This window comes from Phaenicophaeus curvirostris, unplaced genomic scaffold (assembly GCF_032191515.1).
Source record: "Phaenicophaeus curvirostris isolate KB17595 unplaced genomic scaffold, BPBGC_Pcur_1.0 scaffold_59, whole genome shotgun sequence".
Taxonomy (NCBI): Eukaryota; Metazoa; Chordata; class Aves; order Cuculiformes; family Cuculidae; genus Phaenicophaeus; species Phaenicophaeus curvirostris.
The window spans coordinates 201,046-215,740 of NW_027206681.1; the positions used below are offsets into that span (position 1 = coordinate 201,046).

Below are 14,695 nucleotides of genomic sequence, written 5' to 3' on the forward strand. Positions count from 1 at the left end.
AGCTGGGGCTGCTCCATCCCTGGAGGGGTTGGAGGCCACCTTGGATGGAGCTCGGAGCTCCTCATGCCGTGGCCCTGGATGATCTTTCGGGTCCCTTCCAACCCGACCTCTTGGCTAATTCCCGAATTTAGAAGGAATTCCCAGTTCGGAGCCTTCGGGAGGCTCCTTCTCGCCATCCACCCCGCCAGGAACCTCTTCTCCAACCTCTCCCCAGCAGCTTTTTCTCCTTCCATCCCTCCATCTCCTCCTCCTTCTCCTCCTCCTCCATCTCCTCCTCCTCCTCCATCTCCTCCTCCTCCATCTCCTCCTCCATCTCCTCCTCCTCCTTCATCTCCTCCTCCTCCATCTCCTCCTCCTCCTCCATCTCCTCCTCCTCCATCTCCTCCTCCATCTCCTCCTCCTCCATCTCCTCCTCCTCCATCTCCTTCCATCCCAGCATCTCAGAGGACTCGGAGGCCGCTCAACCTCACCCAACAAACACCCCCTGACGTTTCCTTTAGACTCTTCCTCTGGTTTCACGTCGTTACGAGACATTCGGCCTCTCCACGGATCTTCCAGATGCCTGAACGTTCTCCTTGAGGTTCCTCAAGTCCCTCATTAATTTGTTCCCTGCTGGATTTAACGATAACGAGCCGACCGCTGCTCCCATCCCAGCTGGACAAATGGATTCCCCGGCAGGAGGGGGGGATCTTAATTAGATAAAGTCCTCTGAGCAACGTTTGGGAGGTGGATCTATCAAAGAAGATCCAGGACAACATCTGGAGAGAAGGGATGGAGCCAGAGGGAAGGGATGGATCCATGGAGAAGGGATGGATCCATGGAGAAGGGATGGATCCATGGAGAAGGGATGGAGCCAGAGGGAAGGGATGGATCCATGGAGAAGGGATGGAGCCGGAGGGAAGGGATGGATCCATGGAGAAGGGATGGAGCCGGAGGGAAGGGATGGATCCATGGAGAAGGGATGGATCCAGGGGGAAGGGATGGAGCCATGGAGAAGGGATGGATCCATGGAGAAGGGATGGAGCTAGAGGGAAGGGATGGAGCCAGAGGGAAGGGATGGATCCATGGAGAAGGGATGGAGCCATGGAGAAGGGATGGAGCTAGAGGGAAGGGATGGAGCCATGGAGAAGGGATGGAGCCAGAGGGAAGGGATGGAGCCAGGGGGGAAGGGATGGAGCCAGGGGGAAGGGATGGATCCATGGAGAAGGGATGGAGCCATGGAGAAGGGATGGATCCATGGAGAAGGGATGGAGCCAGAGGGAAGGGATGGATCCATGGAGAAGGGATGGAGCCAGAGGGAAGGGATGGAGCCAGGGGGAAGGGATGGATCCATGGAGAAGGGATGGAGCCAGGGGGAAGGGATGGAGCCATGGAGAAGGGATGGAGCCATGGAGAAGGGATGGAGCCAAGGGGAAGGGATGGAGCCATGGAGAAGGGATGGAGCCAGAGGGATCTGGCCGGGCTGGAGAAGGGGAACGATGCGAATTTCATGGAGTTCAATGTGGCCAAGCGCAAGGACCTGGTACCAGGGTCAGAAGAATCCCAAGCACAAATCCAGGCTGGGCAGGGAATGGACTGGGAGCAGCTCCGAGGAGAAGGACTCGGGGCGCTCGGGGAGGAGAAGCTCAACAGGAGCCAGAAAGGCGTGTTCCCAGCCCAGAAAACCAACAGGATCTTGGGCTGCGTCCAAAGCTGAAGGAGAAGATGGTGAGAGAGGAGGTTCTGCTCCTCTGGTGGGACCAAACCTGGAGCCCGTGTCCAGCTCTGGAGCCCTCGGCACAGGGAGGACACGGAGCTGCTGGAGCGAGGCCGGAGGAGGCCCCGGAGATGATGGGAGGGCTGGAGAACCTCCTGGAGGCCAGGCTGGAGAGTTGGGGTTGTTCATCCTGGAGAAGAGAAGGCTCCAGGGAGACCTTGGAGCAGCTTCCAGCAGGGAAAGGGGCTCCAGGGAAGCTGGGGAGGGATCAGGGAGGGCAGGGATGGGACGAGGGGAACCGTTTGGAGCTTCTAGAGGGGAGATTGAGGTGAGATCTTGAGGAGAAACGTTCTCCTGGGAGGGTTTGGAGGCCCTGGGCCAGGTTGGCCTGATCCGTGGTGGCTGCTCCATCCCTGGAGGGGTTGAAGGCCACGTTGGATGGAGCTTGGAGGCCCTGATCCAGTGGGAGGTGTCCCTGCTCATGGATCTGGGTGGGCTTTAAGGTCCCTTCCAACCCAACCCATCTCGGCTTGGAGCAGCCCCGGCGTGGCCAGCAGGGCCAGGGAGGTTCTTCTCCCTCTGGGGAGACCCAACCTCGAATCCTGGGGTCAGTGCTGGGTCCTTCACTCCAAGAAAGACCTTAAGGGGCTGGAGTGAGTCCAGAGAAGGGAACGGAGCTGGGGAAGGGGCTGGAGAAGAAGAGGAGCATGTGAGGAACCTGGGGGGGTTCAGGCTGGAGAAGAGGAGGCTGAGGGGAGACCTCATTGCTCTCTGCAACTCCCTGAGAAGAGGTTGTGGAGAGGAGGGAGCTGGGCTCTTCTCCCAAGGGCCAGGGGACAGGACGGGAGGGAACGGCCTCAAGCTCCACCCGGAGAAGTTCAGGACGGAAATTTCTCATGGAAAAGGTCACTGGGAGCTGGTGGAATCTGCTCAGGGAGGGGGTCGAGTCCCCTTCCTGGAGGGGTTTGAGGGCCGGGTGGACGAGGTGCTGAGGGACACGGGTTGGGGATGGATGGGAACGGTTGGACTCCATGACCCGATGGGTCCTTTCCAACCTGGTGACTCCATGATTCGATTCCATGATTCCATGATTCTATGAGTCTATGAGTCTAGGATTCCAGGATTCTATGAGTCTAGGATTCAAGGATTCTAGGATTCTATGAGTCTATGATGGACCCATGATCTGATGGGTCTTTTCCAACCTGGTAATTCTATGATTCTATGATTCTACAATTCTATAATTCTACGATTCCACGATTCTAAGATTCCTCAAATCTACAATTCCACAATTCTCTGATTCCATGATTCTACAATTCTACGATTCCACAAATCCACAATTCCACAAATCTCTGATTCCATGACTCTACGATTCCACGACTCTACGATTCCACAATTCTCCGATTCCACGATTCAGCAGTCGAGTCCCTTTATCCCAGAAGGCGACGAGGCACTTTGGAGCGTCCCCACCTCCTCAAGAAGCCCCTGAAAGGACCCGGGTGGCCCCCAGCACCCTCTTGCCCTTGGAGACAGCGTCTCGAGGCTTTGATGCGGGCGGCGCGGCCGAGGGCTCCCCGCGGCTCGTTCCCCGCGGCCGCTGGCCGGAGCCAGATGTTCCTCCTATTGAGGCGCCGCCGGGGGGTTCCGGGTGAGCGCCTCGCCGCCCCCCAGGCCATGTTTGAGTTTGTGCTCAACGCCCTCGCGGCAGCCGGAGCGAGAAGAAGCTGGAAACTCGAGCGGCGCCGTCAACAATAGCTTCTGGCGCTCTCTGGGAAGCGGAGGCGCCCCCGGAGAAGGAGGAGGAGGAGGAAAAGCAAAGCTTCAGCCCTCACCCCAGCGCCCAGCAGGGAAGGAGAAGCCTCCTCAGAGAAGGGTGGAAGGGGTTGGGTTGGAAGGGAGCTCAAAGCCCAGCCAGATCCTCCTTCCATGGGATCATGTGGAATTCTTAGAATGGTTTGAGTTGGAAGGGACCTCAAAGCTCAGCCAGATCCTCCTTCCACGGGATCAGGTTGAATTCTTAGAATGGTTTGAGTTGGAAGGGACCTCAAAGCTCAGCCGGATCCTCCTTCCACGGGATCACGTTGAATTCTTAGAATGGTTTGAGTTGGAAGGGAGCTCAAAGCCCAGCCGGATCCACCTTCCATGGGATCACGTTGAATTCTTAGAATGGTTTGAGTTGGAAGGGACCTCAAAGCCCAGTCAGATCCACAGGCAGGGACACCTCCCACTGGATCAGGAGCTCCAAGCTCCATCCAACGTGGCCTTCAACATCTCCAGGGATGGAGCAGCCACCACCAGATCCAGTTCTTCACCACCCTCGAAGTAGAAAATTTCATAGAATCACGGAAGGGGTTGGGTTGGAAGGGACCTCAAAGCCCATCCAGATCCTCCTTCCATGGGATCACGTTGCTCCAGGTCCATCCAAGTCGGTCACAGAACCACTAGGTGGGAAAAGACCCATGGGATCCAGTTCTTCACCACCTTCAAAGTAGGGAATTCCATAGAATCATGGAAGGGGTTGGGTTGGAAGGGACCTCAAAGCCCATCCAGATCCTCCTTCCACCAGACCACGTTGCTCCAAGAGCATCACTAGGTTGGAAAAGACCCACAGGATGATCGAGTCCGACCCTTCCTCTCACGAGGAATTGGAGGTTCAATCAAATCCAAGAAACCATCTTGGATGTTTCCAGGGATGGAGCATCTCCCACCCCTCTAGGCAACATGCTCCTCCTCCTCCCAACACCCAATTTCTTAGAATTGTGGGTTGGGTTGGGTTGGAAGGGACCTCAAAGTCCATCCAGACCCACAGGCAGGGACACCTCCCACTGGATCAGGAGCTCCGAGCTCCATCCAACGTGGCCTTGAACCCCTCCAGGGATTCCAAACCGACGCGGACGTGGTGTTTTGGGACACGGAATCGCTTGGTTGGAAAAGACCTCGGAGATCGTCAAGTCCAACCGTCCCCGTCCACAACTAAAGCAGATCCCTGAGCACCTCATCTCCTCGGCTTTCAACCCCTCAAGGGGTGGAGACACCACCGCCACCCTGGGAAGCTCCTACCAGGGCTTCACCCCCCTCCCCACCATGGAACTTCTCCCAGTATCCAACCTAACCCTCCCCTGGAGCAAGGTGAGGCCGTCTCCGCTCATCCCACCCCGTGTTCCTGGGGAGAAGACACCAAGATCCACCTCCCCACAAGCTCCTTTCAGTTGTAGCCGGCGATGAGGTCCCTTCATCCTCCTCTTCTCCAGATCAAAGAACCCCGGGTTCCTCGCTCCCACAACCCTTGTTCTCCAGCTCCGTTCCCTTCTCCGGACGTTCTCCAGCTCCTCGTGGTTTTTCTTGGAGCGAGAGACTCAGAGCTGACCCCAAGATTTGAGGTGAGGCCTCACCGGGAGGACAACCCCTTCCCAGCTCCTGGTGGCCGCCCCATGGCCGAGGCCGGAACGAAGCTCCAGCTACAGGGAGAAGAGCAGGAGATGGTTCTCCAGGAGGAGACGAGCGCACGGAACGATGGGAGAGGCCGAGGTCACGCGGCTGGTGGAGCCACCAGCCCCCTCCTGACCAGGAGGAGCGAGGAGCAGCCGTCTCGCTGCTCTCCCCACCATCCAGATGGCCCTAAGCAGCAGCTTCCTGCAATTAGAGGAGCAGGACTCGCGCTAATTAGCTGCAATCTCCACCGCGGGCCTCCATCCAGGCCAGACCTCGGCTCCTGGAGACGAGGAGGAGCTCGGAGGAAGCCGGGGGCCACCAGGACTCTCCCACCTGCCACCGGAGGAGCTTCTGGGAGCCCCCAGAGGGTGGGAACCCAGAGAATCGTGGACTCACGAAGGTTGGAAAACCTCCGAGCTCGTCCCGGGCCACCTCCAACCCCCTGCAGATCCAAGACCCATCCAAGAGAATGGATCCAAGATCCAAGAGGAGAACCAGAGAATCATGAAGGTTGGAAAATACCTCCAAGTTGGATCCATGGGCTGAGAGCAACGGGATGAGGTTTGACCAGGACCTTGGGGCACAACAGCCCTGAGCAGCTCCAGCCTAGAAGTCCGGCTGGAGGAGAAGGACCTGGGGGTGTTGGTTGAACAGGAGCCAGCAGGGCCCAGGGGGCCAAGGAGGCCAAGGGCATCTTGGCTTGGAGCAGCCCCGGCGTGGCCAGCAGGGCCAGGGAGGTTCTTCTCCCTCTGGGGAGACCCAACCTCGAATCCTGGGGTCAGTGCTGGGTCCTTCACTCCAAGAAAGACCTCGAGGGGCTGGAGAACGTCTGGAGAAGGGAACGGAGCTGGGGAGGGGCTGGAGAACAAGAGGAGCATGTGAGGAACCTGGGGGGGTTCAGCCTGGAGAAGAGGAGGCTGAGGGGAGACCTCATTGCTGTCTCCAACTCCCTGAGAGGAGGTTGTGGAGAGGAGGGAGCTGGGCTCTTCTCCCAAGGGCCAGGGGACAGGACGAGAGGGAACGGCCTCAAGCTCCACCAGGAGAAGTTCAGGATGGAAATTTCTCATGGAAAGGGTCACTGGGAGCTGGTGGAATCTGCCCAGGGAGGGGGTCGAGTCCCCTTCCTGGAGGGGTTTGAGGGCCGGGTGGCCGAGGTGCTGAGGGACACGGGTTAGGGATGGATGGGAAGGGTTGGACTCAATGATCTGGTGGGTCCTTTCCAACCTGGTGATTCTGTGATTCCATAATTCCACAGTTCTAAGAGTCCATGATCCTAAGATTCCACAATTCCACAATTCTAAGATTCCACGATTCTAAGATCCTAAGACCCCACGATCCCAAGACCCCACGATCCCAAGACCCCACGATCCCGAGACCCCACGATCCCGAGACCCCACGATCCCGAGACCCCACGATCCCGAGACCCCACGATCCCGAGACTCCACCATCCCAAGACTCCACGATCCAAGACCCCACGATCCTACGACCCCACCATCCTAAGACCCCACCATCCCAAGACCCCACCATCCCAAGATTCCAAGCCCCTCCTCGCGGTTCCCTCCCAGCTCCCCGAGTCCCGCTTACCTGTTGACCTCTGGAACGTCGTTGATCCTCACGGCCTCCAGCAGAGCGTCTTCTGCAACCAGAGCCAGAGGAGGAAGCCGGTTAGGAGCCCAATAAAAACCCACACGGGAACGTGTCCCACCACGGAGAAGATCAGGGCCAGGTGGGACGGGGCTTGGAGAAATGGGATCCAGCAGGAGGTGTCCCTGGAGTGGGAACTGGAGGGGCTTGGAGGTCCCTTCCAACCCAACCCACGATTCCAAGGACTAACGGACACACCAAGGGGTGGAACTGGGTGGGCTTGGAGGTCCCTTCCAACCCAACCCATGATTCCAAGGAAGTCATGGAATCCACCACGCCTGCAGGGGGTTCAAGGCCGGCTCGGATGAAGCTTGAAGCTCCGGATCCAGCAGGAGGTGTCCCTGCCCATGGAACTGGAGGGGCTTGGAGGTCCCTTCCAACCCAACCCACGATTCCAAGGAGCCCCACCAGGGATGGAGACGCCACCACCACCACCCCGGGTGGCTTCATGACCCTTTCCATGAAGGAACTTCTCCCAGGATCCAACCTCAACCTCCCCTGGAGCAACTTGAGGCTGTTTCCTCTCGTCCCACCCCACGTTCCTGGAGAGAAGACGCCAACACCCACTGGAGGACCTGGGGGGGGCGGTCAACAGCAGCTGAACAGGAGCCAGAAGTGGCTCAGGTGGCCAAGAGGCCACCAGCTCCTGGCTTGGAGCAGCCCTGGGGTGGCCAGCAGGAGCACGGAAGGGATTGTCCCCCTGGTGAGGCCACAGCTGGAATCCTGGGGTCAGCGCTGGCTCCTTCACCCCAAGAAGGACCTTGAGGGGCTGGAGAACATCTGGAGAACGTCTGGAGAAGGGAACGGAGCTGGGAAGGGGCTGGAGAACAAGGGTTGAGGAGCAGCCGAGGGACCTGGGGTTGAGTCTGGAGAAGAAGAGGTTGAGGGGAGACCTCCTCGCTCCCGCAAAGGAGCTTGTGGGGAGGTGGGTTGGGGTCTCCTCCCAAGGAACACGGGATGGACGAGAGGAAACAGCCTCGAGTTGCTCCAGGGGAGGTTGAGGTTGCTTCCTGGGAGAAGTTCCACCACGAGAAGCCTCGGGAAGCCCCGCGAGACACTTCCCCGCGCGCGGGGGTGACGTCCCCCACCCCTGGAAGGTTCCAGACCCCGCGCCGAAGAGAGCAGGAGAAGCCCCTTTCCCTGCTCCCCACGCTCCTCGGGGGCTGGAGATGAAGGAACCTCGTGTCCCACCCATCTCCTCGTGTCCCACCCATCTCCTCGTGTCCCACCACCATCTCCTCGCGTCCCACCATCCCTCCTCGTGTCCCACCCCCCCCCCCAGGCCATATTCACCCTTGGAGCGACGCTCCTTGAAGTAGCAGAAGGCCAGAGCCACCAGGCCGGGGCCGGCGGGGCCGGGGGCCTCTCCTGAGCCGCCCCGAGACCTCCCGGGGGGAGCCGAGGCCGGGGGGGAGCCCCCAAAGGGCAGGGGGGGCGCCCCGAGAGCCCGGGGGGAGCCTGGAGCCGAGGGGGGGGCCCCAAGAGCCAGGGGGGAGCCCAGGGGGTCGAGCCCCATGGTTGAAGGGGAGTGCCTAAGGCTTGGCCCCAGGGCCAAGGGGGATCCCTGGGGGTCAAACCTCATGGCTGAGGGGGATCCTGGCCCCACGGCTGGAGGGGAGCCCCTAAAGTCTGGCCCCATAGCTCTAGGGGAGCCCCTATGGTCGAGCCTCATGGCCAAGGGGGATCCTGGCCCCATGGCTGGAGGGGATCTTGGCCCCACGGCTGAGGGGGAACCCAGGGGACTGAGCCCCATGGCTGAAGGGGAGCCCCTAGGGTCAAGCCCTATGGCTGAGGGGGATCCTGGCCCCAGGGCCAAGGGGGGTTCTGGCCCCATAGCTCTAGGGGAGCCCCTAGGGTCAAGCCTCATGGCTGAGAGGGATCCTGGCCCCATGGCTGGAGGGGATCTTGGCCCCATGGCTGAGGGGGAGCCCCTAGGGTCCAGACCCACAGCCAGGGGGGATCCCAGGGGGCCGAACCCCATGGCTGAGGGGGATCCTGGCCCCAGGGCTGGAGGGGATCTTGGCCCCACGGCTGAGGGGGAACCCAGGGGACCGAGCCCCATGGCTGAAGGGGAACCCCTAGGCTCAAGTCCCATGGCTGAGGGGGATCCTGGTCCCATGGCTGAGGGGGATCTTGGCCCCATAGCTCTAGGGGAGCCCGTAGGCTCAAGCCCCATGGCCGAGAGGGATCCTGGCCCCATGGCTGAGGGGGATCTTGGCCCCATAGCTCTAGGGAAGCCCCTAGGGTCAAGCCTCATGGCTGAGGGGGATCCTTGGCCCATGGCTGGAGGGGATCTTGGCCCCACGGCTGAGGGGGAACCCAGGGGACTGAGCCCCATGGTTGAAGGGGAGTCCCTAGGGCTTGGCCCCAGGGCCAAGCGGGAGCCCTGGGGGTCAAACCTCATGGCTGAGGGGGATCCTGGCCCCTGGGCTGAGGGGGATCCTGGCCCCATGGCTGGAGAGGAGCTCAGGGGACCGAGCCCCGTAGCTCTAGGGGAGCCCCTAGGGTCCAGACCCACAGCCAGGGGGGATCCCAAGGGGTCAAGCTCCATGGCTGAGAGGGATCCTTGGCCCATGGCTGGAGGGGATCTTGGCCCCATAGCTCTAGGGGAGCCCCTAGGGCCAAGCCCCACGGCCGAGGGGGCGCCCCTCAGGCCCGGCCCCGGCCCCGTGCGGCCTCCCCCGCTCACCGCGCGCTCGCGGCGCCCCCCGGCGGCCCCCGGCGGCATCGGCCTCTCCCCCGCGGCCCCGCGGGCCCCGTCCCCGCCCCGCCACGACGGCGACAGCGCCAACCGGGCCCGGAGGAGCCGCGGAAGCCCCGTCGGGGTCCGCCCGGCCGCGAGCATCGTCTCCGCGCTCCCCGCCGAACGCGCCGGCCCTACCGGCAACTAAGATGGCGGCCGCGCGCGGGGCACCCTGGGAGCTGTAGTTCGCCGCGCCGCCTCCGCCGTGGCGGAGGCGGCGCGGCGAACTACAGCTCCCAGGGTGCACCGCGGCGCGGGCCGCCCATCGCAGGGCATGCCGGGAGCCGCCGTCCCCTGCAACTGACGCACTCAGGGACCCGCGCGACGGCCGCCCACCCCGAGCGCGAGGGATGCTGGGAGTTGTAGTCCGCGCCGCGCTAATCACCGCGAAGTCAGGGACGTCGAGGACTACGACTCCCAGCAGGCCCTGCGGCACGAGCCGCCCCACCTGGGGATGCTGGGAAGCGGCGCAGGGCGGGGAGTGGGGGAAACACGAGGGACGCGGGTTCGAAACCCGCTCAGTGCCTCCCAGTGCTCTCAGTGTCCCCCCCACGCGTGTCCCCAGCCCCCCCAGTGCTCCCAGTGTCCCCCCACGCGTGTCCCCAGCCCCCCCAGTGCTCCCAGTGTCCCCCCCACGCGTGTCCCCAGCCCCCCCAGTGCTCCCAGTGTCCCCCCCACGCGTGTCCCCAGCCCCCCCGGTGCTCCCAGTGTCCCCAGTGTCCCCCCCACACGTGTCCCCAGCCCCCCCAGTGCTCCCAGTGTCCCCCCACGCGTGTCCTCAGCCCCCCCAGTGCTCCCAGTGTCCCCCCCACGCGTGTCCCCAGCCCCCCCAGTGCTCCCAGTGCTCCCAGTGTCCCCAGCCCTCCCCTTTCCCAAATCTCGCGAGACCCGCCCTCGGTCCCGGGAGATTTGAATTTCCCGCCCTCTCTCCCCTCCCACGTGACCCGCGCTGGCCAGTGAGTAGGCAGCGCCGCGCGGGGGCTGACGGGATTTGTAGTCCTTGCGGCGCCGCGAGGGCTTATGGGATTTGTAGTCACTCCGCCATCACGGAGCGCGTCGCGGGGGCTGATGGGATTTGTAGTCTTCCCGCGCTCCCCTACGTGACGCGCGGCGGCCAATGGCGGAGGCGGCAAAGGGCCTCTGGCCTCGAAAAACGGACCTGGCGGCCACGGCGGCGCCAGGGAAGCTCCATGGAGGGGGCTGAAGGCCCAGCGGACGCGACTCCATCGTCCCCTCGCTCCCTGCGCTTCGCTGCCCTCCCCGCCCCCACCCCCACCTTTCCATGGAGGAGTGCGGCCTATCAAGATGGCGGCGGCGCGCGCGGAGCATGCTGGGAGTTGTAGTCCCTCGCCTCTTTAGGGCACGAGGTAGACTACAACTCCCAGGGGGCTGCGCGGGGAGGCTGGGAGGAAGCGCTGGGTCGCGGGTTCGAGACCCGCGTCGGGGAGATGGGTGGGTCCGTGCCTTGAATCTCGGTCCCAACCCTTCCCTCTGGCTCCATCCCTTCCCTCTAGCTCCATCCCTTCTCCTTGGCTCCATCCCTTCCCTCTAGCTCCATCCCTTCCCCTGGCTCCATCCCTTCCCTCTGGCTCCATCCCTTCCCTCTATCTCCATCCCTTCTCCTTGGCTCCATCCCTTCCCCCCGGCTCCATCCCTTCCCCCTGGCTCCATCCCTTCCCCCCGGCTCCATCCCTTCCCTCTATCTCCATCCCTTCCCCCTGGCTCCATCCCTTCCCCCCGGCTCCATCCCTTCCCTCCGGCTCCATCCCTTCCCCCTGGCTCCATCCCTTCCCTCTGGCTCCATCCCTTCCCCCTGGCTCCATCCCTTCCCTCTTCCAGCCTCTCCAGGTCTTCCAGGAGGTCAACTCTTCCCCGTGGAGCATCAACCTCTTCTCTCAACTCGGTGTCACCTTCCAACTCCCTCCAGATGTTCTCCATCCCGACATCCAGCTCCATTCCGAAGAAGATTCCCCAGCCGGAGGAGCTGGAGACTGGTTCCCAGTTGGAGAAAGACCCATTTCCCACCCCCTGGGCCGGGACCAGGTCCTCCCCGTCCTCTCCCACCGCCCCGACCAGTGATCGAAGCTCTAGACCATCCGTTTCTCTCGTTGGAGGCTGAGGAACCGCCTCACGCGTCACGTTTGAAGGAAGAAAGACTTAAAACTAGAGGGAGAAGGTGGAAAACCGAGACCAACCCCCCAGCCAGAAGGAGCTGGGGCCTGGGACGCATCTTCTGGTCCCCAGGGGCTGGTGGCCAACGGCCCCCAGGAGCGGCCCCGGGGTGGGCGTCCTCCTGGCCGCGGCCCCTCGGTGGCTTGGGAGGAGACGGGAGGGTCCGGCCGAGGCTCTGGGAGCCGCTGGGACCCTCGCTGGGGGCTGGAGGAGGTCCCCGAGGTGTCCCTGGTGGAGAAACCTGGAGCAGGAGGGGAGAACCAGGGTGAGAAGAGGGGACGGGGCTTTGAGGGGACGTCACCGGGATCTGGGTGGCCACGTCCTCAAGCTGAGGTGGTGGTGGGACCACCAAGCTCATCGTCTTCCACCTCCTGCTGTCCCCATCCCACCACGAGGGGACATCACCATGATCTCTGTGGCCACATCTCCAAGCTGAGGTGGTGGTGGGACCACCAACCTCATGTCTTCCACCTCCTGCTGTCCCCATCCCACCACGAGGGGACATCACCATGATCTGGGTGGCCACATCTCCAAGCTGAGGTGGTGGTGGGACCACCAACCTCATCGTCTTCCACCTCCTGCTGTCCCCATCCCACCACGAGGGGACATCACTGTGATCTCTGTGGCCACGTCCTCAAGCTGAGGTGGTGGTGGGACATCCAACCTCACCATCTTCCACCTCCAGCTTCCATCTGTGTCCCCATCCCACCATGAGGGGACATCACCATGATCTCTGTGGCCACATCTCCAAGCTGAGGTGGTGGTGGGACATCCAACCTCATCGTCTTCCACCTCCCGCTGTCCCCATCCCACCACGAGGGGACATCCCCGTGATCTGGGTGGCCGTGTCCCCAGGGTGAGGTGGTGGGTGGTGGGACGGGAGGGTTGGGGTCCTGACCAGCCACTCACCCGAGGCTTGAGGCCTCCGGCTCAGACGTTCCGCAGGAGCTGGGGGGCAGAGAGAGTTCCCCGTGAGTCCTCGTCCACTTCCCACTCCAACGCCTCCCACCGAGCTCCATCCAACGTGGCCTTCAGCCCCTCCAGGGATGGAGCAGGGACTTCTCCAGGCAACCAGATCCAGTGGGAACTTCCCATCCCTTCCTTCTGGATCCACCTCTACCTTCTGGCTCCATCCCTTCCCTCTGGATCCATCCTTTCCCCATGGATCCAAACCTTCCCTCTGGATCCACCTCTTCCTTCTGGATAAATCCTTTCATGGATCCAAACCTTCCCTCTAGATCCACCTCTACCTTCTGGATCCACCTCTACCATCTGGGTCCACCTCTACCTTCTGGATCCATCCCTTCCCTCTGGATCCATCCTTTCCCCGTGGATCCACCCTTTCCCTGTGGATCCACCTCTACCTTGTGGATCCACCTCTACCTTCTGGATCCATCCTTTCCCCATGGATCCATCCCTTCCCTCTGGATCCACCTCTCCCCTCTGGATCCATCCTTCCCCCATGGATCCACCTCTACCATCTGGATCCACCTCTACCTTCTGGGTCCATCCCTTCTCTCTGGATCCATCCTTTCCCCATGGATCCAAACCTTCCCTCTAGATCCACCTCTTCCTTCTGGATCCACCTCTACCTTCTGGATCCACCTCTACCTTCTGGATCCATCCCTTCCCTCTGGATCCACCTCCCCCCTCTGGATCCATCCTTTCCCCATGATCCACCTCTACCATCTGGATCCACCTCTACCATCTGGATCTACCTCTACCCTCTGGATCCACCTCTACCATCTGGATCCATCCCTTCCCTCTGGATCCATCCCTTCCTTCTGGATCCGCCTCTACCTTCTGGATCCATCCTTTCCCCATGGATCCATCTCTTCCTTCTAGATCCACCTCTCCCTTCTGGATCCACCTCTTCCTTCTGGATCCATCCTTTCCCCATGGATCCAAACCTTCCCTCTAGATCCACCTCTTCCTTCTGGATCCATCCCTTCCTTCTGGATCCATCCCTTCCTTCTGGGTCCATCCTTTCCCCATGGATCCACCTCTACCTTCTAGATCCACCTCTACCTTCTGGATCCATCCCTTCCCTCTGGATCCACCTCTTCCCTCTGGATCCATCCTTTCCTATGGATCCACCTCTTTCTTCTGGATCCATCCTTTCCCCATGGATCCAAACCTTCCCTCTAGATCCGCCTCTACCTTCTGGATCCGCCTCTACCTTCTGGATCCACCTCTACCTTCTGGATCCATCCTTTCCCCGTGGATCCATCTCTTCCTTCTGGATCCATCCCTTCCCTCTGGGTCCACCTCTACCTTCTAGATCCACCTCTACCTTCTGGATCCATCCCTTCCCTCTGGATCCACCTCTTCCCTCTGGATCCATCCTTTCCTATGGATCCACCTCTTTCTTCTGGATCCATCCTTTCCCCATGGATCCAAACCTTCCCTCTAGATCCACCTCTACCTTCTGGATCCACCTCTACCTTCTGGATCCATCCTTTCCCCGTGGATCCATCTCTTCCATCTGGATCCATCCCTTCCCCGTGGATCCATCTCTTCCTTCTGGATCCATCTCTTCCTTCTGGATCCATCCCTTCCCTCTAGATCCACCTCTACCTTCTGGATCCTCCTCTCCCCTCTGGATCCCGCCCTGGGTTCCCCTCAGGAGAAGCTGCGGCCCCCGAGGTCACTCACGGTCAGCGGGTCGGTGGCCAGAGCGGCCACGCTGCTCCTCATCTCGCTCTCGGTGCCCCTCAGGGGGATGAGGGAGACGTTCCCCAACCTCGAGTCCTGCTGAGAGCGCGACGCCCGCCCCTTGGAGCTCTCCGAGGGCCACAGGGACCCCCCGTGCTGGGAAGAAGAGGGGACAGGCTTGGGGGTGGAAGGGGACGGGGCCTCGCGTCGCCTTCCTCGTCCACCCAAGGGCTCCTTCTCCACCTTGGGATCATGGAAGGGGTTGGAAGGGATCTCAAAGCTCATTCTGTTCCAGCCACCCTTCTCCTGGACCAGTCCTTGGAACCATGGAATAGTTTGAGTCGGAAGGGACCTCA

The 14,695-nt window shown here is 61.5% G+C and overlaps 2 protein-coding genes across 4 annotated transcripts in view; both read right to left on the bottom strand.

The window, feature by feature from the left end:
* CLPB (ClpB family mitochondrial disaggregase) overlaps nucleotides 1-9,430 on the bottom strand; it is a 71,987-nt gene extending 62,557 nt beyond the window's left edge. The window contains exons 1-2 of the mRNA XM_069881723.1: nucleotides 8,063-9,430; nucleotides 6,710-6,761 (exon numbers count right to left, since the gene is read on the bottom strand). Of these exons, the coding sequence (XP_069737824.1) occupies nucleotides 6,710-6,761; nucleotides 8,063-9,368 (1,358 nt within the window). The 5' untranslated portion in view covers nucleotides 9,369-9,430. The remainder of the gene's footprint in view (nucleotides 1-6,709; nucleotides 6,762-8,062) is intronic.
* Nucleotides 9,431-11,652: 2,222 nt separating this feature from the next.
* ARAP1 (ArfGAP with RhoGAP domain, ankyrin repeat and PH domain 1) overlaps nucleotides 11,653-14,695 on the bottom strand; it is a 51,295-nt gene continuing 48,252 nt past the window's right edge. For all 3 annotated transcript variants that reach the window (XM_069881676.1, XM_069881677.1, XM_069881675.1), the window contains exons 32-34: nucleotides 14,340-14,495; nucleotides 12,594-12,632; nucleotides 11,653-11,925 (exon numbers count right to left, since the gene is read on the bottom strand). In XM_069881676.1, coding sequence (XP_069737777.1) covers nucleotides 12,615-12,632; nucleotides 14,340-14,495 — 174 coding nt within the window. In that variant the 3' untranslated portion in view covers nucleotides 11,653-11,925; nucleotides 12,594-12,614. The remainder of the gene's footprint in view (nucleotides 11,926-12,593; nucleotides 12,633-14,339; nucleotides 14,496-14,695) is intronic.